General features: G+C 38.0%; 2 protein-coding genes across 6 annotated transcripts in view; one reads left to right on the top strand and one right to left on the bottom strand.

Moving 5' to 3' along the window:
• The window catches only part of LOC109545442 (5-hydroxytryptamine receptor 1), a 70,436-nt gene extending 49,030 nt beyond the window's left edge, over positions 1 to 21,406 (top strand). For 4 of the 5 annotated variants that reach the window (XM_019916138.2, XM_048667008.1, XM_019916140.2 and 1 more), the window contains 3 exons: positions 3,046 to 3,567; positions 18,339 to 18,660; positions 20,823 to 21,406. In XM_019916138.2, coding sequence (XP_019771697.1) covers positions 3,046 to 3,567; positions 18,339 to 18,660; positions 20,823 to 21,112 — 1,134 coding nt within the window. In that variant the 3' untranslated portion in view covers positions 21,113 to 21,406. The remainder of the gene's footprint in view (positions 1 to 3,045; positions 3,568 to 18,338; positions 18,661 to 20,822) is intronic. The other variant, XM_019916143.2, reaches the window with a different exon arrangement.
• Positions 21,407 to 21,690: 284 nt separating this feature from the next.
• The window catches only part of LOC109545443 (chitin synthase chs-2), a gene marked incomplete in the record, with an annotated part of 8,125 nt that continues 4,254 nt past the window's right edge, over positions 21,691 to 25,561 (bottom strand). Inside the window, 15 exon segments of the mRNA XM_048667006.1 lie at positions 21,691 to 21,946; positions 21,999 to 22,239; positions 22,290 to 22,454; positions 22,514 to 22,696; positions 22,749 to 23,029; positions 23,211 to 23,466; positions 23,519 to 23,694; positions 23,754 to 23,883; positions 23,942 to 24,109; positions 24,167 to 24,393; positions 24,476 to 24,682; positions 24,736 to 24,911; positions 24,968 to 25,133; positions 25,194 to 25,322; positions 25,380 to 25,561. Of these exon segments, the coding sequence (XP_048522963.1) occupies positions 21,741 to 21,946; positions 21,999 to 22,239; positions 22,290 to 22,454; positions 22,514 to 22,696; positions 22,749 to 23,029; positions 23,211 to 23,466; positions 23,519 to 23,694; positions 23,754 to 23,883; positions 23,942 to 24,109; positions 24,167 to 24,393; positions 24,476 to 24,682; positions 24,736 to 24,911; positions 24,968 to 25,133; positions 25,194 to 25,322; positions 25,380 to 25,561 (2,893 nt within the window).

Here is a 25,561-nt window from a genome sequence, read left to right on the forward strand (position 1 = left end):
CCTTAAGGGTCACCATGATTCTACAGTTCCGATTTAAGATAGTGATTCACAAGAATAAATATAACGAAACCCGAAGATAGAAACGCTGCTTTAATGGCAGATTTTTAGGACTTTGTTGAAAAGTACAAAATAATTTCTACAGTTGGGAAAATGTTAATACGCATTACAGCGTTACAAAAATTGCGCTCACATTTAATTTTTTTGTTTATTCTCTGGTTCTTTATATCTTGCTTAAAGGCACTTGGTTTCTTTTTGTGCGGATATCGCATAAGTTAAATACAACTAAATCCGCACAAACTAGCTAAATAAAAATATTAAAACTGAATTTTTTTTTACTTTACACAAAATTGCTCTGTTGCTTTATGGGAAATCAGCTGAACTTATTGCCATTTGGAGCTATAATTTGAAAACAGTTTTGGCGGTTTGCTGAATTTCAATCCCAAACTGAGTTTTAAAACTGTATTTATAAACCAAACTCTCATGGAAAATATAATAAAGTAAGTGTTTCCCAACGAGAACTCTGCCCCAAAATAAAGAATAACTGAAATTTTAATAGTTATTTCAGTGCTACAAATTTTATTTTTGACCTAAAACTAAAAATGTCTCAAAAACGGTTAGGCTTAGACTCAAAAAAGTTGAGATCGCTTCAGGATTTTATAATATCATAAATTACTTGTGAACAATTCACAGCTAAATTAGGGCCATTTAATCGAACATTTTCCAGAAAAGTTATTTTGTCTTAACATCCGCTCGGAATACGTAATTATATTTTTGACGAGGAACGGGAAATTTATGGCGCAAAGTGTTTTAATATTCCCCAACTGAGTAGCATCTGCACGATGTAGGGATATAAGAATAAAAATGTTCGTTCGCAATTTAAAATTCATAACTAATCTTGCTGGCAAAATTTAAAAATACGTAATGCAATTATTACCATCCGCTTTTGTCACTCGTTAATTGGTTGGTGGGTGTCCGGGCGCTAATTCTGCTAAATTGGAATTAATTCGATTTTCCTCACACAATTTTACTTGGAAATTGTTATTAATAAATATTTGAACTTCCCGAGGGAATGAACTAAGGCAAACAAACTAGTCTAGACAGCGTGTGGTATTAAGGGTGGATATTTCGCGCAAAAGACGCCAAACATAATTTAACATGTGAGTTTTGGCAAACTTCCCCGTTTTCAGTTGTATTTAGGTAGTACTAAACACTCGAACGAACTCCATAGAAAAACAGTTTTAGCCCCTTTAAAAACGATTGGCATTTTATAATGACTAAGATAAGATTAATATTTTCAATAGTAATTCGATTGCTGGGAGTGAGCAGCACTCGAAATGGTTTTCTGCTTAGTTGTAAGTTTTGTTAACAACGCACAATTGTCGTTTAACCGGAATATTCGAGATGGAAAATCAATGAATACTGTGGAACTCAAATACCGCTCTGTTTTAGATAGATAATTCCAATTTTTGCTCATCAATTAAATTCGGTGCCACAAAACCACATTATCGGAAAATAGTAATTATAATGATAAACACGTATGCCTAATAACGCAAACTGAATTGTAATTTACCATTCATTAACCAAACCAACAACATTATTTTAAACTGATTATCTAGGAATGTAACTGACATATTTATTCAAGGTTTTTTTTTGGATAAAATGTTGTTTGCTTCTGTTGCTCTCAAAGTCTTGTGTCGCAGTGCGATTTGACAATTTTTTCATCGGGATTTTTTCCATTTTTTGCTAAAAAATTGCTTAAAAAAAGTTAGTCATATTTGTACTTCGGTTTTTGTTTGAAAATGTGTGCATTATTTTGCTTATTTTGCAATTTAGTTCGTGTTTATAATTGAACTTCGATCGATTTGGTAAGATTCACTTAAGTTTGGGTAGATTCAATTTTGCAGACTCATCATGATTTTTATTTCCAGGAATCCCAGTAGATAATTTTGGATAAATCATAATTTAGTGTTAGACCAGTAATAAAAAAACCAAATGTGGAACAATTCAACGTTGGCAGCATTTCAAAGGAAATCGCAGGAAAGGTTTTACGACCAAAATCATTAGGCTTAAAATCCCATAACTTCTAAGAGTGTTTATTAGTATACTCGTAAATGAAAACGTACTTTTATGCATCGATCTATATGTGCGGCGAATATTGGCCTGATTTATTGATTGATTGATTTTCCATGTCTGCCGGGACTTTAGGCTAAATAAACTGCAGGATTATTACCGAGCAGACCAAACAAATAATTGCGTAAAATCTCAGGTGGTTTATTGCGATCCTAGACTTCATGTCGTTAGAATCTTCAGTCTTCTTATTTAAAGAAAAAACGTTTCACGTTTTGAGAATAGTTTTTTTATTAAAATTTTATAAAGCATCTAGTTTTTTCGAGCGTAAACATTCCAGGGAAGGAGAGAAGTGCCGTTCGGGACATACAAAAAACCGCACACGTTCAAAGCAAAGATTCCCATAATACCCTTTAAGAAAAATATCGTTAAAAGCATATAGACATGAAAGGGCCTAATGTATCGTGAATAAATATATGCCACCCTGTCAAGCAACGAAAATCCATATTTCAGGCGTCGTGCCAAAGTGGCCGCAAGTGTTATTCTTTCATTTCCGAAACGATATTATCTTTGGAGAAGCTAATGGAAAGGAAACAACTTTTCTGATTAATTAAGCTGATCAACGGTAACGAGAGAAGATATCGGGTGGGTGAGATTAATTTAATTTTTAATGAATTAAAATGCGGTTTATCCTGTCGGGAAAGTGCCTCTCCAGTCGAGATCGGTGTCAGTAAGAGCGAATCGACGAAGGGTAGGAAATGCGACAAGTATTCCCGTATAAGCACCTGTGCACTTTGAATAATGGATTCATGTTTTTAAGCCCGTGTTTCGCGACTTGATCAAAGGGGTTGAATTCTACAAGATACGCTCCAAATAATTTCATGGGTTGAAGAACGGTGGCCGAGAAAGCAAGTGATTTTGCTTGTTGCCTCCAACTTTCTCCCGACAAACTGGCATTGATCCACTTGATTTTTCCAGGTGAGTCTGGATGTTCTGAGCTGCACCTCTTCGATACTGAACCTCTGTCTGATCTCGGTGGACCGTTACTGGGCCATCACCAAACCATTGGAGTATGGGGTGAAACGGACTCCTCGTCGCATGATCATGGGAATCGTATTAGTGTGGTGTTTGGCTGCCATGATTTCGCTGCCTCCTCTCCTCATCATCGGCAACGAACATACGCAAAAGGAGGAAGGAGGCGAGATCATAAACAATGTGTGCTTAGTGTCGCAAGACATCGGGTATCAGGTCTATGCGACCATGTGCAGTTTCTACATGCCGCTGACGGTGATGATAACGGTTTACTACAAGATCTTCCGCGCAGCCCGACGAATAGTGAATGAGGAGAGGAGAGCGCAGAGCCACCTGGAGCCGCACTGTTACTTAGAGATTAGTGTGAAGAATGGGGAGGGCCCGCCCCAGAACAAGATTTCTAGTCAATCGCCTGCGAATTCATCTAAGATTAATCATAGGTCGAGTTCGGCCAGCACCAATACGGTGGTAAGTACCTTCTATGTCTTCCTGTCTTTTAAGTTCAATCAGTTTTGTAAACATTTGACAACTATTTACATTGGACTGATGTGCTTTTTGAACTCTGAAAACCGAAAATTTTAACAAATGTCAGGGAAAGATTTATTTTTCATTATTTTTTCATTTCGTTTACAAGAATTTTGCTCTTGAATTCGCGTGCATTTGCACTACTTAAATAAGTGAACAAACACATTTTCAGAAACTTTGGCAGTAAAAGTAGAAGCTTTTTCTGAAGAGTTCCAATTTCTTCTACTTGTCAAAGTTTTCCATCAGCATCAGTCAACTGTTCACACTGTTTTGGAAACTTCATCTACGAACCTCCTTGGCGTGTTTAATCGAAATTAAATTTTATGTGATCCTAAAAGCGGTTCAATTGCGGACAGTGCGATGAAAAGTTGAAGAAATTGGGTTCCGATTTGCTACGGTCTTCAGAAAGAAACTTCTGAGCAAATTACCAAATTTTCGCAAAAATGTGTGTCCTCTTTTGAAAGAAGGAAAGTTTGGTAATAAACTTAGAAGTCTAATTTTGCACACCACAAGAGTCTAGTTTTCATCTTCCTTTGTTCTAAAGAAATTCAAAAAAATCCTAAACATTAAGAGAAAATCTCTGTCAAGAATTATGTTCATCTAAAGAATTTTAACAAGAGTTTGTTATAGAAATTGAAAATTTGGCTGAAAAGAGAACTTTGCAGATTCTAACAAATTGAGGATCGGCCGGTTGTGGTACTTAATAAAGAACCTCCCGACGTGATGAAAATGTGTTTTTTTATATTGAAAGCGAAAGCACATTTTACAAACGTTTGATATAAATACCAAACTTCTGTGGTTAAACCAAAGTTTTTATCTGAAAACCGCAACAGGCTGATTCTCAATTTCTTCTACGTTTCAAAGTTTTCCATCAGTTTCAGCTAACTTTTCACACTGTTTAGGAACTTTCGTCTTAGAAGAATTCTTCTTCTTCTAAAGAGTTTGCTAAAGAAATTGAAAATTTGACTGAAAAGGAAACTTTGAAAATTAGATCAACCTGATTAATCGGCCTGTTGTACCCTTGAAAAAACAAAACTTTTGCGTTTATTCCCGACCTTTCAGAAAATGTGTTTTCTTCTTGAGAAAGAGGAAAATATATTTCTTTCTTTCGAATTTTACATACTTTCCTGACTGTGTTTCAATTCCAAATCAAAATTAATTCCTGGGTTTCAGTCATTTATTGTCTATATCAATTAAAATACGTTTCGGTGTATTTTTCCACCATCATCAGTTTTTATGTATAGCGTTGTTCAACGTTGTAACAACGTAACAAAAATACACCGAAACGTATTTTAATTGATAAATAGAGACAATAAATGACTGAAACCCAGGAAATAATTTTGATTTCTTTCGAATGAGGAAACACATTTTTCGAACCTTTGGTAGTAAACGCCGTTCTTTCTGAAGAGGACAGCAGGCCGATCCCTAATTTCTTCAACTTAAGTTTTGTATCAGTTTCAGTCAACACATTGTTTAGGAAACTTTATCTAATAACCTTCTTAGAGTGATTAATTCAAATTTAATTTTATGTGATCCTAAATGCGGTTGAATTGCGGAAGATATTAAACAAGTTTTCGAAGCCTTTGAAGAGTTGAAGATATTGGAGCTTTCCCGGAAAATTTAGTTTTGTCGTCTGGTGTACTCGTGTTTCTTCCCAGAAAATCACCAAATCAAAAAGTTTGAAACGTTGAAGGTATTGGAGATCGGTCTGCCCACCCTTCAAAAAAACGTTCAGAGTTTATTAGCAAATTTTAGGAAAATCTGTCTGTCGCAAGAAGAAGCAGAAGTCTTTCATCACTATCAGTCAACTCTTCACATACAAATCTTTATCTCGTTCCAAATTCCTATCGACGACGGTCTAAAAACCCTAGAAACTCAGCAGTTTCACGAAATGTCCACGAAAAAATGTTCCGAACAATAGCTTCAAATTCGTTGGTTCGTAAGAACTTCTGCACTTAAATTTGCTTGCAACTGAACTTACTAGGCCAGTTTTGAAGGATTTTTCGGGACGTCGATAAATAGCATGCCGAATTAGCTCAATAACTTCTCGAATGAGATATGGGCCTCGTCGGAACGCTGTGGAAAAGAAAATGGGAATAATTCGATTTCCAAACTTATGCCGACTAATTAATATTAAGATGCCATCGAAATAGCTTCCGGTTTCACGACAGTTTCATTTTCCAAAGGGCAATTGGGTGCCAAAGATTCAGCGTCTTAACGATCTCAATTTATCCAGAGGGTTCTGGAAAATCGTCTCGTGTTTGTAAGTGGGACAAACTGGTTTACATCTGAATTCTTTATATTAAATAGACTTATTATAAACATTCGCAACTTGTTTCGCGTTAAGCACAGATGTTGAGCAAAGTTTTTAGATGTCCACATTGAGCTTTTTACGCAATTAAATACAAATCTTATTCATCATTCGCCCTAGTAAAAGCCAGCAGATTTCTCCGTATCACCAGTGGAAACTTTTGCTTGAAACAAGGATAAATATCGAAGGAAAAAACACCCAGGAGAACATTTATTACAAACGATCCTCTAATGGCTACTAATGACTAACTGAGCTAACGACCGCATGTAACCGTATCACGTTTCCGGCAAAGAGGATTCAATTATTAAATAACACTCTGGAGCTATCCGAGCTTTCAAATCACATAAATCTTCTATCGGTAGATGTGCAGTCAAGTGTGGCCTACTTTTGTCTTTCCATGTTGTCGATGCATGGAACGGAATAATAATTTCTAGCGCGACATCCATTAAACCCACTATTAGTTACATAAGCCGCTTAGGCTTCAAACATGTATGAAAGCTTCTTACAAATACCGATAGTGTAGCAACGGTTCACATGTAAGAGTGATAAATGGAAGTTGGAGCGATTTTATGCTTGACGTATCGTCGATAATGATGCAAATACTAAATGGTGATTTTCCTAATAAGCTTCAGACACAGTTATTTAAATTGCCACCATTGATTTTAAAAAATCGCCAGTATAAATTTCATCCAAGCGGCAATAAGCTCGCGCCATTAAAGGCAGCGATAAGTTTTCTTTTGTTCCCTCATTACTCCAAAACTCGTCGAATTTTTATTGCGTATTCTAACTCTGCGGCAATAAAGGAGTTTTAAGGACAGACAGTGTTTCATTTTAGTGGAACGCTGAGTGGTTTTACTGAAGATCAATTACTTTGGTACTTTCGGCAGGTGAAACGACTTTAGGTCGCATGAAATTACATTTCTGTTAAACTACTCATGTAGGTACAGATGTTTTTGAAAAGTTCACTGAAACTGATTGGAAAGCTTGAAAATTATCCCCGATTACTTTAACTCTCCTGTAAACCATGAAGAAAGAACCAACGTTTTGCAAGAAAATTTTCGAAAATTTCTTTGGTACTTTCCGCAAATGAACCTCCCTTAGAAGCACATTTAAACTATCAGTTGAAAGCTTCAAAGAGGTTTTCACAAAAAACATTAACACTCGCTCAAGTGCGGAAGTTCTTGACAACCAACGATTTTATAGCTATTGTTTAAAAACGTTACCTTGCGAACCTTATTTGAAGTTTTTGGATTTTCAGAACATGAAGGAGTCGAATGATGAAAATCTTCGGTGTCTTCTTTGAAAAGTTGAAGAAATGAGGAGCGGTTTGTTGCGATCAGAAAATGTCTTTCTGTTCGAAGGAAGGAAACGCTTTTTTCTGAAGACCGCAACAAACCGATCTTCAATTTCAAAGTTTGGTCTGATAATTTTTTGGAAAAAAACACGAGTACACCATGACGAAGGAACTAATTTTCCGAAAGATCTATATATTTCTTGTATTACTTTCCGCAATTGAATCGCCTTTAGGATGACATGAAATTAAATTTTGGTAAACATTTCAAAAAAAATTCAGACGAAGTTTCCAAAACAATCTGAAGGGTTGATTGAAACCGATGAAAAACTTTAACTTGATTTTCGGCCTGTTGTTGGACAAAAATGTGCTTCATTAATCAAAAGAAAAAAATCCATTATTCTTGTTCGAAAGAAAAAACACATTTTCTTCTTTCTGAAGGAAAAACACATTTTCTGAATGTCTGTGAATAAACCCAGAAGTTTTGTTTTTTGAAGAGTACAACAGGCCGGCAGTCAGTTTGTTCAAATTTTCAAAGTTTTCTTTTCACATTTTTAAATTCTTTAGAAGAAGCGAATTGCTTGGAGCACATTTTTCAAAAGTTTGGTAATAAACGCAGAATTTTTCTTGAAGACTGCAACAGTCTGTTCCCCAATTTCTTCTATTTGAAACAATATGATTCTTTAGGGGAAAAAAGTTATGATTGATTTCTTCAGAAGGGAGAAAGAGGAATCATATAAGAAAGTTGAAGTCGGTCTGTTGTGGTGTTCAGAATAAAACTTCTGAGTTTCTTGCCAAACTCCTTGCGAAGCAGGAAGTACATTTTCCAAGAATTTGGCAACAAACTCAGAAGTTCTTTTCTGAGAACCACAAGAGACCGTTCTCCCATTCCTGCCACTTTCCAGCCTTCATCATCTTCTTTTCTAAAGACCAAGTCTAACAATTCACTCAATCTCCATTGAAACTGCTAAAAATAACATTGCGCCGAACATCGGACTTGCGGTTTGCCGTTAATTAATCATTTCAGTGTTGAAGCTGAGCTAAACTATATTGATTTCCTCCGCAGCTACAGGTTATACTAATATTGCCCATATGACGATTTGGAATTTGGTAGAGAAAGCCCTCATGGATATGTAGATTTGGGCGCACTAAAAGCAATTTGCTTTTCTGCAGCGCCAGTAAAGCGATATTCATAACAGGAACTCGTTAGCGACTGAAAATCTGGATATATGCGCTTTTCAAATATACCTGACACATATAGACAGAGTTTTACTTTGAGCTGCCTTAGATGGTTCCATTTTCACATCTTAAATTGCTTTTAGGCATGTTCATGTGCTGGAAGAGCAGATAATCAGTCGCAGCGGAAAATGCCTAAATAGTTTCCAGATTTAATATTTAGATACGTTCAAAGGAGTGACTCTTTCTCTCTGAAATTTCGCTGAATAATGCAGGAGTTTCTGAATTTTTCGGAAGTTATAGCATTAATTCCAGCTTGATGTGTTTTACCTCCGTGTCCTCATTCGAAAGAAGAGCCCGGAGACTGCCAGCTGCGTAGACTGATGAGTTTAATTAATGAATAAATTAGCAGCAGATAATACTACTTTCGTGTCCTTTTGGGTCCGGCCGCGTTTGCTAATGTAAATGGTGGCAAACCTGCATTATATAGATGCATTTACCCTCGACCTTCACACGTTGATTTATTATTCATTCCGCTTATTAACCCTATACGTTTAACTAGGATTTAATTAATTATGAACAAATATGTCCTCTCAAATGGTGTTAATTGTGCTGAACAGCGGATCGTTGGAGTGTTGTGTCTGTCATCAACTTTAGAATCTTCCAAATTGAGGAAATCATATGATGGAGCATTAAATCCTCTTTAATTACAGTAACTCAATAACTCATCGAGAATAATAATCGTATTCAAATCTAATCGGGCGCAATCAAATGTATAACCCGGTATTGAACCTGTAGCGCAAATTGATTATTAATACCTCCAATAATGCCAATTCTCCATATCTGTTTGATACATTTGGACCAAATTACAGTTAAATAACTACGCAATGTGTGCAGGTGAACAGTATTTACTTTACGGAAATTGGGAGACTCCTTCAGAGGACGGTTTATATATGTTTATTTATTTCCTGTGCAGGCATTTTTAAACCTATTTCTCCAGTTCCCTCATAAGCTCGTTATATTTATACTGCATTGTGGCATGCTAATCCGCTTTTAACGATAAGTTTATTTTATTCCCATTATCTCTGATATTTGCGTCCTTTCATCTCTGGATGACACGCTTCTCTTCGTATTCATTGAATTCGAATGCCTATTATGTTTCCGAGACCGGTGAAACTGGAAATACGAGATACACGCCATTTAAAATGGCTTGTTTTGGAATGGAAAAAAACGAAATATTTGCCAAGTGGTCGGGAAAAGCCATTTTTTGAAAGGATTTATATGGAGAGAATCCGTTCAAATCGCGGACTTAAATGGCAAGAGCTGCTGCGTGTAATTTTCGAAACACGATTTCTAAGCCCTCTTTTCCCATATTATTATTTGTAATAGAATAAACTCGCAGAATGCCGGTTATTTCGCTAACTTAATTAACCAGTTTGGTAATCCGGTTTTCCATTTGTGAAGTTATGCATACCATTCCAGGAAAATGTAGTGGATGTTTGGGTAATGGAATCAACTGGTTTGTTCAGTGTTTCAACATGTTCTTCATCATTTAATTTAGGAGTTGTGCTAGTGTTGTTTAATAGTGAAGTAGAATGTTTAAAAATTGTATGCAAAAGCTGAGCGTTTTGGCAGTTTGGTGAAAAATTCTCATGTTTCAAACCAACGCAGGTAGCAATTTTAATTCCCAAAGTGTTTTGAAAACTCCTGGCCGTGCAGGCTCTGAAAGTTTCATCGAAGTCACGAGGAATTCTGATTTTTGCCAGGTTAGTCAATATCGGTCTCATAGTGTTTGTTCTATACAAGTGCGCCTTGCTTTAAAAATTCGCGCTTATCAAACTAAAGCAAAGAACGACTTGCAATTTTCTTCAGGTTTAGAACGTATCTGTTGCTAACGATTGCAAAAGTTTTATAAAAATCACCCATAATTCAAAATTTTTCCAGTCTAGTTAATATCGGTCTCAAAATGGAGTTTTATCTCAAATGCGCCCTTTTTTTCAAATTTCTGTCTTCCAAACGAACGGCAGTTTTAATTTGAAATTTTTACAATGTTTTGTCGAGTTTTCACTCTGGCGGTTATAAAAGTTTCACCAGAGTCAACAGGAATACACATTTTTGCTAGCTTGTTGAAAATCAGTCTCGTAATTTTTGTTATACTCGACTGCGCTCTCTTCTTTAAACATTTGCATCTTTCAAAGCACAGCAAGTAGCAACTTGAAATTGTTGTCGTAATTAGCTCTAAATATTATTATTAATTAAAATTTCACAAAAATTGTTCGAAATATTTATTTTCGACAGCATAGTTAATATCGGTCTCAAAATGCACTTTTTTCTCAACTGCGCTTTTTCTTTAAAAATTTGCAACTTCCTAACGAAAGCAAGGAAAACTTGTAATTCCTCTTATGATTAGAAGACACTTGTTTCTAACAATTAGGAAAGTTTCGTGAAAATCGCCGCTGAAACTGATTTTTGCCAGCCATGCTAATGTCGGTCTGACAACGGAGTTTTTTCAATAATGCGCTTTCTGTTTTAAAAATTGCATCTTCCGAAAAACCCAAGTTAGCCATTCGGAATTTTGATCATTTTTAGAAGAGCTTTCGCTCTAAGTTTTCTGAAAGTCGTTGAAAATCGTGATTTTTGCCAGCTTGATAAATACCGCTTTTGGCATGAACCTTATATTCAACTGCTCTCCCTCCTTAAAAAATTGCGTCTTGCAAACTACAGCCAGTAGCAACTTGAGATTTTTGCCACGTTTTGAAAACTTTTGAAGTGAACCACTCTGAGAGTTTCATAAAAATGATTCATAAACCTGATTTTTGCCAGCTTAGCGAATATTGGACCAAAACTACGGTTTTTTCTCAACAGAGCCAGTCCTGTACCATCCTGTGGTAAGTGAATGATTTGAAGAAATCTTCGTAGAAATAATGGTTTGGATTAAAGCGCTAGATTCAAACAAAATTGCAGCAAATATTTGCGAAACTAAACTTTCCCGTTTACTATAGAAAAATACACCAGAGAACACGACGAAAGCAAACCCCACATAGAATCAATCAGAGCCGCAACAGCAAAATCCCGTTAGTGAGGCTCGTCTAATTCAAAAATGCGAAACAATCAACTTTGAAAAAGAACTGACTGACTAAACGATACAAGCAGAAAGTGAAACGAAAAACACAACAACTGCAGTAGAAAATTCAAAAAATTGGCCTACATTGCAGGTTACTGCTGAAGACCATGCTAAAAGCCTTTTTTGCCTGAAACAGATCGAATTGCTTGATTGCAATGTGGAAATTTCAATGTTGAATAGGTTGAGCCTTGTTGCGATTTGAACGGATAAAAACCACATGTTCCCAACCAGCCGATGGTGTTTAACTTTTTTCCATCAAACTGTCTGCGCGCATAAAAGTGATGATAAATGATCCTCATGTGTTACACTCAGTCCAAAGAATGAACATGTTAGGAATTAAAAAAGGGAAATTTTGGCACATCTCCAAACACCATTTATTATCAAAATGAGATTGCGGTTCACACAGCAAATTCTACTTTTATATTAATTTAATTTCTCGAGCATGTGTCGGGTTTTTATATAAAATTATTATTGTCGCTTGAGCAATAGATTTATGTTGCTCCGGTCCAGGGATTTATTTTACTTATTGCGAATGGTTCCAATGAAAGTAAAAACTAGTGATTCGTTGGAAACCCTTCAATATCATCCAGTTAGTAATTAAATAATTATCAAGGGGCTGCGGCAAAGTCGTTATTATTTTACTAATCTTTGAGACGCGACCTTTCCGCTGCAAATTGCCGCGGGGAAGAGTTTCCGAGGGAAACATTTTTAATGGAATTGAATAACCAACCCTTGCTTTATTTATTTCCATGAACCCGCTTTTAGGAGATTATGACTCGACTCGTGAGGAATGAAATTTGTGGGCGACATCGGTTTAAATTGAAGTATAACTTTCCTTAGACTTGGACCTCTATTTAGGCACAGGATTTACCTTTGCAGAAACTAGATTTTGAAGAAACTTGCAAACTATATTCTCCATTAACGATGTCTTATAAACAGTATAAATTACTAGACTAGAGAGTATATTACAATGGAAGCTGAGGTTCTTTTCCATTATCCTCAAAAGGCTACATGTATATGCACATAGTTGGGGAAAGTTCTCTGGAAGCCGGTTTCCAGGCCAATTGAAGCTATGCGAAGTTCAGGCAGGTTTATATGGATGAATTTTAGTGTGGATATAAAGTTTCATGTCTGGCAGCTGTAATTAACAAACTTTAGCCGCTTTTGTCCTGAAGTGATACTCTAATTAATGTCACGCGTGTTGCGACTAGTGCATTTTCGCATGAAAGTGTTCATTTTCAACAGCATCAGGCTTTTTTAATCAAAAAAAGGCAACTCGAGCGGCCACTGAGGATAATTTAGATGCCGCAGCTCATTTCCATCATAATCAAACAGCAATATGCACAAATCTGGGGAACTTTAGGGGAAAAGTTCGTCTCGACACCCATTGGAGTAAAGCTGAGTTTATCCAGCTTTATATGGGCCGAGTTTTAGTGCAGATTATAAAGTTTTATGAACTGGCAGCTTTGGTATTCGCACTTGCCGTAAAGTTTCTATTGCTTTTGATGTCGACTGGATAGATACTCGAGTTAATGCACTACGTGGACTCGGAATAATGCTTTTTAGCTGGCTACACGAAAATGTAAGTTTTGGAGTACGCCTGGTAGAGGCAACTAAAACTCGCCCGGAAAATTGCAATGTAATTTAAGGATCAAACTTGTAATGAAAAGCCAGGCTTGATAATGGGGAGGAACTGGACAGCTTACATAATGAAGGTTTTTCTCGACTGTAGCGGCTTCACATTCTCGCAATGTTTAGTACACATTTGAGTCTAAAGATGATAAAAGTTTTCAAAAAATCTCCCAGAATCCTGATTTTTGCACGCTCGGCAAATATCGGTTTTCAAATGGACGGTTTTTCAACCGCACTTTGTACTTAAAAAATGCGCATCTTCGAAACGAAAACAAGTAGCAGATTGAAATGTCTAAAGAAACTGAAGGTTTGATTAAATTTTCTGAAAATCCTGATTTTTTCCAGCTTTGTAAATATCCGTCTCTTAATGGAAGTTTTTCCTCTTACCTAAAAATCGTATCATCCGAACTAAAACAAGTAGCAGCTCAAAACTGTCACAATCCTGTATCTAAAGATGATTTTTTTAAACCGCCTTGAATTCTGATTTTTGACTCTTCGGTAAATATCGGTCTCAAAATGGATGTTTTTATGCAACTGCGCTCTTTACTTAAAAATTCACATCTACCGAACCAAAACAAGCAGAAACTTGAAATTTGCACAGCCGCTAGTACGCACATGAGTTTAACCGAGATGAAAGTTTTTAAGAAATCGCCCAGAATCCTGATTTTTGCCAGCTCGGTAAATATCGGTCTCAAAATGGATGTTTTTATGCAACTGCGCTCTCTACTTAAAAAAGTCGCATCTTTCGACATAAAGCAAGTAGCAGCTTGAAATTGCTACAACCTTTAGCAGACACTTGGGTCTAAAGAAGCTCAGAGTTTGATCACGATTGACCAGAAACCTGCTTTTTCCGGCTTTGTACATATCGGCTTCACAATGGATGTCTTTACTCTACTGCGCTCTTCACTAAAAAAAATCGCTGCTTCCGAACTGAAACAAGTAGCAGCTTGAAATTGTCACAATCGTTAGTCCATACGTGAGTCTGAAGATGACCAAAGTTTTTAAAAAGCGACCCGGAATCCTAATTTTTGCAAGCTCAGTAAATATCGGTACCAAAGTGATGTTTTTACTCGACTTAAAAAATTCGCATTTTCGCCACGTCAAGTAAACACTGGTCGCTCTCCTGTTTCAAGCAATCCCTCAAAAGTATTTCAGAAAATATCTGCAAAATACCGAAATAAACATTCAAGTAGAAAAATAATTGGAGTAGAACTGGGCATTTTTTCTCATCTGTTAAGTGCTTATTGACAACTAAGTAATTGGAGTAACTTAAAGCAAAAATCTCCAATTCCCCGCTTTAATTAAAAAGCATTAGGAAGCATTTCCAGTAACCCTACAAGGTATTTAAAATAGCGAGCTTCTAAGTGCAAAGCTTTTTCAGGCAAAGTGGTAATTTTTAAAGTTTTCACTTGGGCAAATAAATCTGAAACGTGCAGCGGCATTAATAGAAAAATGGTGTCGAGACTATCGCATCTGGTATCGAAGTGTACGGCTGCGAGCTTTCCACTTAATTTTCCAGCATGCAGCAAAGTTTGAAATTGTATCGAGATATAGTCGCCTGGAAATCATGCTCAAGCAACTAATTAAGGGAATTTTCAAGTTGAATGCAGCCATTTATTTTTTCGCCCGGCATTACAGAAAGCTGGGCCTTTTATAAAGCAACTCGACAAACATTATTTCTTATACCCCTACAAATCCGGTAGATTATTTCTTTCATTTCCCAAGATAAAGCGCTACCCTCCTAATGACTCGAGTAAGCACTGAAATTGACCCACATTTGTAAAGAGAAAAACGATTTTTTCATTAAGGAACTGTAGGGGCAATTCAGCTCCTCATTAGGCGTACTAATGGAGTGAATTAGAGCTGCTGACAAAGTCAATTGGGATTTTCAATAAATGGTGTAAAGAAAATAATAATTGCTGAGTTCAAATCATTCTGAAGCTTAGGTATTTTTCGACAGAACTTCCTAATTCCGGAAAACTCTCCCCCACAGCAAGCGGCAAGCGCTAAAAGTGTTTCATCACATTGCCGGATTAATTTAGGCATATAAAATGAAACTAATTAAACTTTATTGGGCAACTCCCTTTGTAGCCAGACGTTTCAGCCAGTACCTAATCCGCTTTACCTCTGGCACAGTAAATATGTATATTTGGTGTATTCAAATTGATGGCTTAAAAGTTGTGGCTATGGGGGACACATTTCGAATTTCCTTGTATAATTTATTCAATCTCTTCTTTTATTTGTCTTAAATTAAGCTGAATATTATGTGAAGTTTAAATGCCGATCGAATCCGATAAACCACACCGCCAATTGTGGGGTTTTTCCATTTAAACTTCAAGGCATCAAATAAAAGAAACCGCAACTAGGGGGAAGTTGGAAAGTTTTCTGATTGCTTTCTGGCTTTATTATTAATCCAAAAGTTAATGTTCAGGTCAATTGCCAATCCATAATTGAAACTGCAATCGACTAAAGAACCTTTAGAGATTATTAGCAAATATCGGGATCGTAGTGGATGTTTTAGATCAACTGCGCGTTTTTCTGTAAAAATTCGCATCTTTCCAAGTAAGTCAGGTAGCAATTGGCAAATTTCACTGCCTCAAGAAAATATTCGGTTCTCAAAACTCTGAAGTTTCATAAAAACCTTCGGAAATGCTGATTTTTTCCGGTCTGTTATGGATGTTTTGACTCAACTGCGCTCTTTACTTTGAAAATTCGCATCGTCCCAACTCAAGATTTTTAGCGTCTTTAACCACGATTTTGAGCAAAAAATACTAAACGTATATATTTTTGCAGGCCTGGTTAATGTCGGTCCTAAAATTTATGGTTTTAGTCAACTGCGGTCTCTTATTAAAAAAATTCGCATCTTCCCAACTAAGGCATTTAAAATGTTCACCATCGTAAGCTAACACGCGGATCTAAAGACCCTAAAAGTTTCATAAAAATCGTCCGAAATCTTGATTTTTTACGGCTGTGTAAATATCGGTTTCCCAATGGAAGTTTTGCGCTCTCTATTTCAAAAATTTGCAGCTTCTAGTCCAATGGAAGAAGCAATTTGCAATTTTCACCATGTTTTGCCGACGGTTGCCTGTAAATTTGGCAACAGTTTCATAAAAATTACTCAAAATCCTGATTTTTTTTCGGCTTTGGAAACATGGGTGTCGAAATATCGGTTTCAAAATTACGTGTAGACTCAACTCCCCTCTCTTCTTTAAAAAATTGCAAACATTGTCAACGTTTTGTTTGTTTGTTTTGTCTCGACAGATGCTGAAAGTTTCAGAAAAAATCAATGTTTTCCAGCTTGGCAAATGTGGGCTCAAAACTTGTCAATATTGGACTCCTAATGTGTGTTTTGAATCAACTGCACTTTCTAGTTTAAAAATTTGCAGCCTCCGAACTAAAGCAAGTACAAGCTAGACATTTTCACCACCTTTAAAAAACACTTTACCCTAACGTGCTTCAAGGTACCATGAAAAACGCCCGAAATTACGATTTTTTCCGGTTTGGAAAATGTGGGTGGCAAAATTTGTAAATTTCGAACTCTGAATGTGTGCTTTCCGTCAAGTGTTTTAAAAATTTCCGCACTAAAATAAGTCTCAACTTGAAATTTTCACCAGGCTTAGAAGACACTTGGTTCTAACGATCCAGAAAGTTTCATAAAATGGCCCCGAGTTTTCTTGAGTTTTCTTAGTAAATAAGTCAAATAAGTGACTTTCGGCCAAATTTGCTTGATTGATTTTTTGTACGTTTAGCGCAAACTTTCCGGTTTTCTTCATTCAACAAATGCCGTAATCCTTCAACACACTAATCGGGACTTTTTCCAGTCATTTGTGTTTGAAGAAATCGAAAACATGTGGCGCAGAGATTTAATTAGTGCAAAAATTCCCGGCCGGTTTATATTCTCCATCTGGAGAAAGAAAGGGGGCCTGCAACCCATAAAAAATTCATTCACGTTGTTCTTGAGAGGAAAAATCCGATTGATGAAAGTTCTACTTAAATGGCTGTTGAGCGGAAATGTTTATTAAATGGCAGATATTTTTTAATTAAAACTACGTGAAACGGCCAGCTGCAACTGAATCAATTGGGGCAAAGAAGTTTTTCATGAAACGCTTCCATCACTGAAGAGTTTGAAAATGATCGGAATTAATTCCCAATCCAGCCTGAGTATCCTTAGGGTTGTATATGGGAGTGTTACTCTAGTAAATTGCAGGAAAATCGGTTTAATTCATGCAATAACCGTGGTCCCAATTAGAGAAATAATGCCGAATATACCAATCAATTATTGCGCCATCGTAGCTCAGTTCGAAGTACAAAACGAAACTTGAAAGGGTGTTAAGGGGAAAACAGGAGCGCCGCTTCCTTGTTTCGCCCGAACTGAGCAGTTTCTGGAAACCCTTTTCGTGGGCGTGCAAAGCCGGCGCTTTTGTTCCTTATCGTTATTGTGCCTGACCATCGGATTTTCACTGGATAAATAATGGTAAAATAAACTGTCAGGACCATCCATATTTAACAATATTTTGTGGGGGATGACTCGACGATATGATCGGGTCCTGCGGGGACTTGAAACAGACTAACTAACCGTTGATTGATTATGGTGATTTCAATGGGGGGTTCAAGTGAATTTTCTCTATAATGCTTCATAATAATGAGGATTTTAGTGGGAAGTTTCTGGTGATTAACCCGAGCCAAATTCCTGCAACTTTGCCAGCAAGGCGMCGGCCACAGTAGATAACACTTTGTAGGAAAATTTTCGGTGATTTATCCTCGCGTTCAATTAGCTGGAATGGAAGTCTAAGATGCAACCAAAAGTTCATGGTTTAAACTAAAGTTCCTCTAGGTTTTTATTCGTAAGTTTTTCGCATTAAASGCGAACTCATTTGATAAAGCAACCGTTGTACACTAGTGGCTTAATCCGAAGTAARGGCGGATTTTCCCGAATTTATATTTTCTCGTCAGGCGGCTGGAACAACAGCAATATATCAAGCCGGGACAGGCCCGATTGATTCCAATTYGAAAAATGGCCATTTCGGTCCGGCCTGAATTACGAACCAATTAATCGGAAAGAGTAAACACTTATCTGGGTCCATTGCCAGTTCCTATTTGTTTCRCATTAATTACTCAGGCCTTTTCGCTATTGATTGGATTGGACAGTTGATAAAACTTCTTTTTTCTTTCTGTTACAGTGCAGCCTCGATCCAACTTTGGGCCGATGCTTCAAGTCGAGGCACAGCAACGAGTCGCAATGTCCGATGCTCGCCTCCATTTCGAAGACGACCACTAAGCTGAAGAATCCCAAAGCAAATCTGGTCTCTGGTGTGGTGAAAGCCTCTCCATCCACTGCATCCAATCAAAAAAAGCTGCGCTTCCAGCTGGCCAAAGAACGGAAAGCCAGCACCACTTTGGGCATCATAATGAGCGCCTTCATCTTCTGTTGGCTACCTTTCTTTGTGCTCGCTCTTGTTAGGCCTTTCTTGGTCGAGACTACGACAGTTTTGAATACTTTGGGTAAGTTTCACTTGGAATTTTTAAAATGATAAAGGTTTCATAAAAATTGCACATCGTCACAGCCTTTGGTGAGCGCGTGAGTCTAAAGATGCTGAACGTTTTTTAAAAATCTCCCAGAATACTGATTTTTGTCAGTTGGGTAAATATCAGTCTCACGATGGATGTTTTTATTCAACTGTGCTCTCTTGGAAAATTGGCATCTTTCGACCTAAAACAAGTAGTAACTTGAAATTTTCACAGCGTTTAGTAAACAGTTGCGTCTAAACATACTGAGTCTTGATCGTCAGGATTTGTGATTTTTTCCGGCTTTGTAATATTGGCCTTTTAATGAAAACTTTTTTCCAACTGTGCTATCCTTTTTAAAATCATATCTTCGCAAGTAAAACACGTAACAACTTGAAATTTTCACAGCGTTTAGCAGGTACTTGAATCTAACGATGGTAAAAGTCTTCAATAAAACCGCCCAAATTTGTGATTTTGCCAGCTTTGCAAATATCGGGCTCATAATGGCTGTTTTTATTCAATTATGTTCTCTACTTAAAAAATTCGCCTCTTCCGAACCAAAACCAGTAGCAGCTTGAAACTTTTCCCAACATTAGTGGATTTGCACTTGAGTCTAAAGTTGCTGGAAGTTTTAGAAAAATGTCCCGCGATCCTGGTTTTTACCACTTGGGTGATTCTCGGTCGCTTAGGGCATGGTTTTATTCAACTGTGGTCTCTCTTGAAAAATTAGCATCTTCCGAACTGAAACAAGTAGCAGCTTGAAAATTTCCCCAACTTTAGAAGGCACTTCAGTCTAAAGACGCTGAAAGTTTTAAAAAAATAGCCGAAGAGCCTGATTTTTGCCAGCTGCGTAAATGTCGGCCTTAAAAATGGTAAAGGTTTCATAAAAATTGCACATCGTCACAGTCTTTGGTGAGCGCGGGAGTCTAAAGATGCTGAACGTTTTTTAAAAATCTCCCAGAATACTGATTTTTGTCAGTTGGGTAAATATCAGTCTCAAGATGGATGTTTTTATTCAACTGTGCTCTCTTGGAAAATTGGCATCTTTCGACCTAAAACAAGTAGTAACTTGAAATTTTCACAGCGTTTAGTAAACAGTTGCGTCTAAACATACTGAGTCTTGATCGTCAGGATTTGTGATTTTTTCCGGCTTTGTAATATTGGCCTTTTAATGAAAACTTTTTTCCAACTGTGCTATCCTTTTTAAAATCACATCTTCCCAAGTAAAACACGTAACAACTTGAAATTTTCACAGCGTTTAGCAGGTACTTGAATCTGACGATGGTAAAAGTCTTCAATAAAACCGCAAAAATTTGTGATTTTGCCAGCTTTGCAAATATCGGGCTCATAATGGCTGTTTTTATTCAATTATGTTCTCTGCTTAAAAAATCGCCTCTTCCGAACCAACACCAGTCCCGCGATCCTGGTTTTTACCACTTGGGTGATTCTCGGTCTCTTAGGGCATGGTTTTATTCAACTGTGGTCTCTCTTGAAAAATTAGCATCTTCCGAACTGAAACAAGTAGCAGCTGAAACGAAGTAGCAGCTGAACGCTGAAAGTTTTAAAAAAATAGCCGAAGATCCTGATTTTTGCCAGCTGCGTAAATGTCGGCCTTATAAAGGATATTTGTACTAAACTTTGTTATCTACTTAAAAATTCGCATCTTCCAAACTAGGGCAGATATCAACTTAAATTTTTCACCGCCAATGCTTCCAAAATCCCAACTATTTCCATATGCAAAGTAAACTTCTAATTCTAAATATAAGTCTAAATAACTTTGTTATCCTTCTTGGGTCTCAGTCAAAGTGTGAAGTAAAAATTTTGAACATCGTTTATTTCATTACGTTTCGGCGAGACAACAGCGCCATCATCAGATTTAAAATTTACACAAACTCATGATTGGTAAAAATCATGAACCTTCTTGAAACCTTAAATTTGTTTCGACAAAGACCAAAAAGAACGTTGATTTTGACCAATCATGAGTTTGTGTAAATTTTAAATCTGATGATGGCGCTGTTGTCTCTGTTGTCTGGCCGAAACGTAATGAAATAAACGATGTTCAAAATATTTACTTCAAATAAGAAAATCATAACAAGTACACGCAGTCAGGAAAATAAATCAGAATAAAGTGTAAATAATTTTTTGTCTGGTATTTACAGGTAGCATATTCCTGTGGTTGGGGTACGCAAACAGCTTGTTCAACCCAATAATTTATGCGACATTGAACCGAGATTTTCGCAAGCCTTTTAAGGCGATCCTCTACTTCCGTTGTGGCAGTCTGAATCACATGATGCGCGAAGACTTTTACCACAGCCAATACGGCGATCCTGAGCAGCATCCTGCCAGGTACCATTTGGACGATGATGAAGGTGTTGAGTACATTGAGGCTGAAGGCGAAGAGATCAAGATGTCGGAAACGGAGACTGCGGCGCAAGAATCTTTTTTGTGATTATTAAATTTTGCTGGAGCGCATCAGGTATTGAAAATCGCTTCGAGTAGTAAAATTGATGCCTTCCTGTGTAGGTTGGGAAAAGTGAAAAAGTCTTGTCTTTGTAGGTTTCTTCTCCAACATACCCGCCTAATAAGGACTAGGACTAAGCCAGTTTCCTAAACAAATTTTTTTGTAAACCTACAAGAATCCTAAATATTTTAAAATTTTATACTTCTTAAGGGTTAAGACAATCGACTTTTTTAGAGCTAAATGATGTATATACTAATGAAATACACACTTCTAGTCAGACTATTTGGTTGTTTCATTTCATTTGGATGGGAAGTTCATAAAAACATAAACAAATCCTAACTCGAGCGCCGCAAAACCTCGCTCAATTGGCCAGAGAAAGAGAAATAAAATCGATTCGAGCCCACGACTATGCACACATTTGTAGAGTAATGTTAGCCTCTCGTCCAGTGAAAACCATCTGATACGTTATTAAAGGGAATTGATACAGAAGTGTTGTTTACTTCCTTTAGGAGGAGGAAAATTGTTTAAAAATCCGCTGAAAAGCGCCAGCCAGTTTATAAGTTTCGTTGTATTTAGAACCTAGAAATTTTATTCAGCTTTAAAAAAATTCACATAATCAGCCAGTGGACTCATCAACCGTCCCATCAAAAGTTGGATTATCATATTGATAGACTATGGAGGAATTGTCCTGTGGAATATTTTCTGGGAAACTGCGGAACGCATTCGGGTTGAAGGGGCGCAATTGGGATTTTCTTATATTCATCACTGTGCTTCTTCGGCGATGTATTGCTTGAAGGGTTTTCCTGGGAACCGCCACATCAGCTGGAATAAAAAAGTTGTCAGTTCCCGCCAAAGCATCAAAGAACATACTGACTTTCTTCCCCATTTCTGATCTTTGCCATTCTAGCCTGGAACGCTGAATCCAGATCGTTGATAATTGCTCGTTTTTTGTCTTTGTTCTTCGCCAGGTCTGCCACCGTTTTTCGTCTAGACACGTGAGCATCCACATCTTCCTCTTTTTCGTCATCTCCATTCACTCCTTTGAGTTTGATCAGTTTCTTGAACGTTTTCAGCGGGTCGCGCCTCAGCAGCTCATCTTCAGTCATATTCTCGATCTGAAACGTTTCGGTTTGCCGTAAAACTGATTAACAACCTCAGGAATTACCTTAGTTTTTCCAAACTCCACGTCAGTGTTTGCCATGATTTGTGAAAAAGTCCCGAATCGATGCACCAGCATCCCGAAAAACTGGATTCCCATCAGCAGAAAGAAGAATATTAGAAACACGAATCCAATTGGCTCCAGTTCCAAGTATGTCTTTTGGATGATTATCTGAAATGGTCATCAATTTAGGTAAGTCGCGTGAATATTCTGGTCATTTTCAGTCTTACTTCGTTCACATTCAGAGCACTGGAGTAGGTGAAGTTCACTTTGGGATTGAAGGGCCACTGCAAGTGCAAAATTTCCTTCTTGATCGTAAGTAGAAACACCACCACAACGAAGATGATGTTGATGAAGAAGAAGCTCATCGCCATTCGGTCTCTCAAGTCTTTAAGGTCCCGTGCAACTTTCTCCTGGAGGAAATGTGTTGAAACGCTTTGTTAGCCTGCTAGCACTGTAGCCAACCTTATCATCTTCAACTGGGTGCAAGTAGGCATCAAGCAGCTTCTTCCAGAAGAGCTCCTCTTTCTTCTCCAAGAACGTAACGTGGCCTCTGATGAGTTCGTCGCTGTACAGCCAGTTGTTATTTTGCAAGTCATCGGAGAGCGTATCAAGTGAATCATCATCGTCGGATTCCTCATCCACCAATGAACTATTGGGGTAAATTCCTCCATGTTTATCCAGAGTGGATTTCTTCCTTAAAGCTGAGGGTCGAGAATGGACGGACATCTTGGATGGTTTGGTCCCTGAGACATTAAACACCATCGTTCTTTAGCTATTACGAGTATTTTGTGCGTAAGAGATGTTGATTGATTATTTATTATAACTTTGAAGGTTTCTTAAAAATTATATACTGAAGTGGAGTTCTTGCTAAAAATTCCTCGCCCTCTGGCAATGAAAACAATGGGAAATTTATAGTGTTGTTACCTTCCAACATTGTCGTTCCTGATTTCCAAGTGGATTTTCTCGGGCGTTCCGCATCAGGATCCAAAGTAATCGTCTCCAAATCCAGCACTTTTTGGTCGATATGGTCCACTTTTTCCCGTATTGCCATCAGGGAATCATTAATCATGAGCAAATGTTTCGGATCACTGCTGCACGACATGAAAAAGTCCCTCACTTTATGCAAAGTTTCTACCACCATGGAGGCTTTTTTCTTCTCGGGCTTCTTTGGCTCGCCGGGCTACAAGCGCTTCAATATCACGCCCACTCGGCTGAGATCATGTTCTACTTACCACCGCTTTGGGCGCCACAGTCACTTCCCTGGTTCCCCAACTGACATTGTTCATGTTGAAGACTGAGTAGATGACCAACAACATGTACATGCTGGGCACAGTCATCAGGTAGATGACGCCATATTTCAAGCAGTAGAACTCCTTCGGATGAACCAAGGCAGCTATAATGTACTCGCCTGGGGAAATATGGAGAATCTTAAACTGACCAATGGGACAGTTGCTGAAGAGAACCCACCCATCATGAGGAAGAAAAATAGGGACGAAGGGGCCAAAATTCCATCTTCATTGATCTGCATAGCGACTCCAATGAACACCATCATCATCACCAGGCCATAACCGGCGCTGAGTATTGCCGCCACTAGCAGCTAAAGAGTTTCGTTTTTATCCCCATTTAAGACGGGATTTTTAAATAACTATTCCTACCTGGGTTTTGGACTCACACGTCAGGGAAACCAGCACGTAGAGCAAAATAGGAGCCACGTTGCACCATAAGGCGCTATATTGGGACATGTTGAACACTGTCACGAAAGCTCCTACCAACATAAGGAAAATCGTCCCTGGGCCGATCACCGTTCCCACCATCAAGATCATCTGAAATGTTTGATGCATTTTTAAACTAGCAGATGCACAAAATCAACTGGGACTCACCTGGTACCAAATATAGGGCGTTGATATGTCATCGTTCACTTCCTTGATGTGATCGGAATCCTCCAGCAGATCCAGAATATTGGCCATGGTGGAAGGCATCCATCTTCTCCTCTGGTTGTAGAACTCGTTGAACCCTTCCGGGCAATGAGTGTAGGCGTCTGAAGCTGCTGAGTATTCCACCCTGTAGCCTCGCTGTAGAAGAAGCGTGCAAAGCCATCTGTCTTCACCTGAAGGTTTTACATGAATTTTTGCACAAGTTCCTCAACGTTTAAATAATTCAAAATTGCATTGTGGAATTCTTCAATTTACCTTGATCGTATTGGACGTAATGTCTCGCTTCAGTGGCTCTTGTTGTGTATCTGGCCATCACGTTATGGTCCATAAGAGCCCCAGCTCTGAACAACGAAAAGCATCCAGGTGAGCAAAGAACACACCCTATGACGTGCTCAGTGGCTTTTTGCATCCAATGTCCAACCGCGTACTCAAATATTTGGTACCAAGCCATTGCTCCCGATCCTGGATGGAGATTTTTGTAAATGACCATTTCAAAATGCTGATGCAACACTCACCTACAGGATGAATTCGCCCACACGCCGCCCCTAAATTATCATTCTTCTTCATGTATTGGATCAGCAAATGAACAGCATCCGGTTGGAAATCTATGTCACCATCCAGAGCCAGCAGGAAGGTGTTTTTCGACCGATTGGCTACTCTGGTTTCGTCATATTCGTCATTGTCCACTATTCTAAAGTAAAAAAGTGTTGATTATCAGCTACTCCAACGCCTATGGGGCGAGCTTACTTGTGTCCCAGAAGATAGTACATGTACATGACCTGAGACCATCTTTTCTTGGCTCTGATCTTGGCTTTGTCTTTCAGGTGGGCGATGACTTTGGTTTTTCCTGGCAGGGTCCAAACCAAGCGACCCCCATATGGAGTTGAGTAAATTATTGGAGGACGAATTCTTACTGCAATTAAAAATTTGAGTTGATTTTTCGTTCGGGTTGTCAATGATCGTGTTCATTCACCTGTGGTTTTATGAACCTCATTAGCTGCTTCTCCCAAGGTAGCAATTAGATCTTTCACGTAGGTATTGAGCTCTGGGTCGTTATCATCTGCCGATTTTCTCCAGAAAGCATCATCAAAGAAAATATGAGCTGCAAATCAATGGAACCCTTAACAAATTTACCTGGAAAGGCGGCCACGTCACTTACTTTCCCACTCGTAGTAACCCTCTATTGGATACTGCAGATATTGCTTAACAATTCGATGGGCCGCTTGATCTTCGTCCATTCTGAATATCGACTTCAAAAACTCCATCATTTCTTCGGGAGTTTCGTGCCACATGGTTGCACACGCGAAAATTCGCGTTATCTTATCCACATCTATGTTGCTT

This window comes from Dendroctonus ponderosae, unplaced genomic scaffold (assembly GCF_020466585.1).
Source record: "Dendroctonus ponderosae isolate FM_Combo_2020 unplaced genomic scaffold, Dpon_F_20191213v2 Dpon_F_20191213_5, whole genome shotgun sequence".
Classification (NCBI taxonomy): domain Eukaryota; kingdom Metazoa; phylum Arthropoda; class Insecta; order Coleoptera; family Curculionidae; genus Dendroctonus; species Dendroctonus ponderosae.